Genomic DNA, 755 nt, shown 5'->3' with positions numbered 1-755 from the left:
ACCCCGGGCCCCCGCCAGTCCCGGAGGACCCCCGCCGCTCCCCCGGAGTACCACGATCAGCCGGTGGAAGCCCCGATGGCGTGCTCTGCCGCGGCGGGCGCCCCCTCCCTCCCCCGAGTGGGGACCCCGCGCCCCAGTGCCGCCTCGCCCTCCCCACAGCCAGGGTTACCTTTCATCCAGTCCACTACTTGACTCGGAGACCATTTGCTCACCGGTTCCATTATCAGAGCCATGGGCACGGGGTCAGTTCCGCGCGGGGCGTGGAACTCAGACACAAAACGAACTCTGCAGCCCCAGCCGCCCTCAGGTGGGGTCCCTGGCTGGCCGCAGCCTCACGGGGCGGGCGGCGCAGAGAAAGCGGCTTTTGTGTGTCGGGTCTCGCGGCTGTAATGTCTCTTAGCCAACGGCGGGCAGCAGCGGTGGGAGCGGCGACGGGGAGAGAAACGCGCCGCGGTCGCGGGTCCACGCCCGGGCTGCTGCAGCTGCCTTAGCCGCTCCGCTCGGGTCTCCGTCTCTGCGGGGCTTCAGTTCATGGCTTGAGCTGCCGAGGGTCGCGGCACTGAGGAAAGGAGCCGCCGCCACACACCCGCAGCGAACTTGCCCGCTCGCCTCGCGCGCGGGAGTGAAGCCCCTGGCACGATGAGCTGCCCGGCGGAAATGACGAGGGGCCTCCTGCCACCCAAAATATCTCTCCGCAGCCCTCGGGTGCGGGGCGCGCGCGCCACGAGCCCCCCGCCCGCTCGCTGTCGCGCGGT

At 70.9% G+C, this 755-nt stretch overlaps 1 protein-coding gene across 1 annotated transcript in view; it reads right to left on the bottom strand.

Moving 5' to 3' along the window:
• The window catches only part of LOC103593044 (connector enhancer of kinase suppressor of ras 2-like), a gene marked incomplete at its 3' end in the record, with an annotated part of 120063 nt that extends 119443 nt beyond the window's left edge, over positions 1 to 620 (bottom strand). Inside the window, exon 1 of the mRNA XM_008575959.1 lies at positions 170 to 620. Coding sequence (XP_008574181.1) covers positions 170 to 233 — 64 coding nt within the window. The remainder of the gene's footprint in view (positions 1 to 169) is intronic.
• Positions 621 to 755: the final 135 nt, after the last annotated feature.

The sequence above is a fragment of the Galeopterus variegatus genome, unplaced genomic scaffold (assembly GCF_000696425.1).
Source record: "Galeopterus variegatus unplaced genomic scaffold, G_variegatus-3.0.2 Scaffold1266, whole genome shotgun sequence".
Lineage (NCBI taxonomy): Eukaryota > Metazoa > Chordata > Mammalia > Dermoptera > Cynocephalidae > Galeopterus > Galeopterus variegatus.
This window is presented reverse-complemented; position numbering and strand designations above follow the sequence as displayed.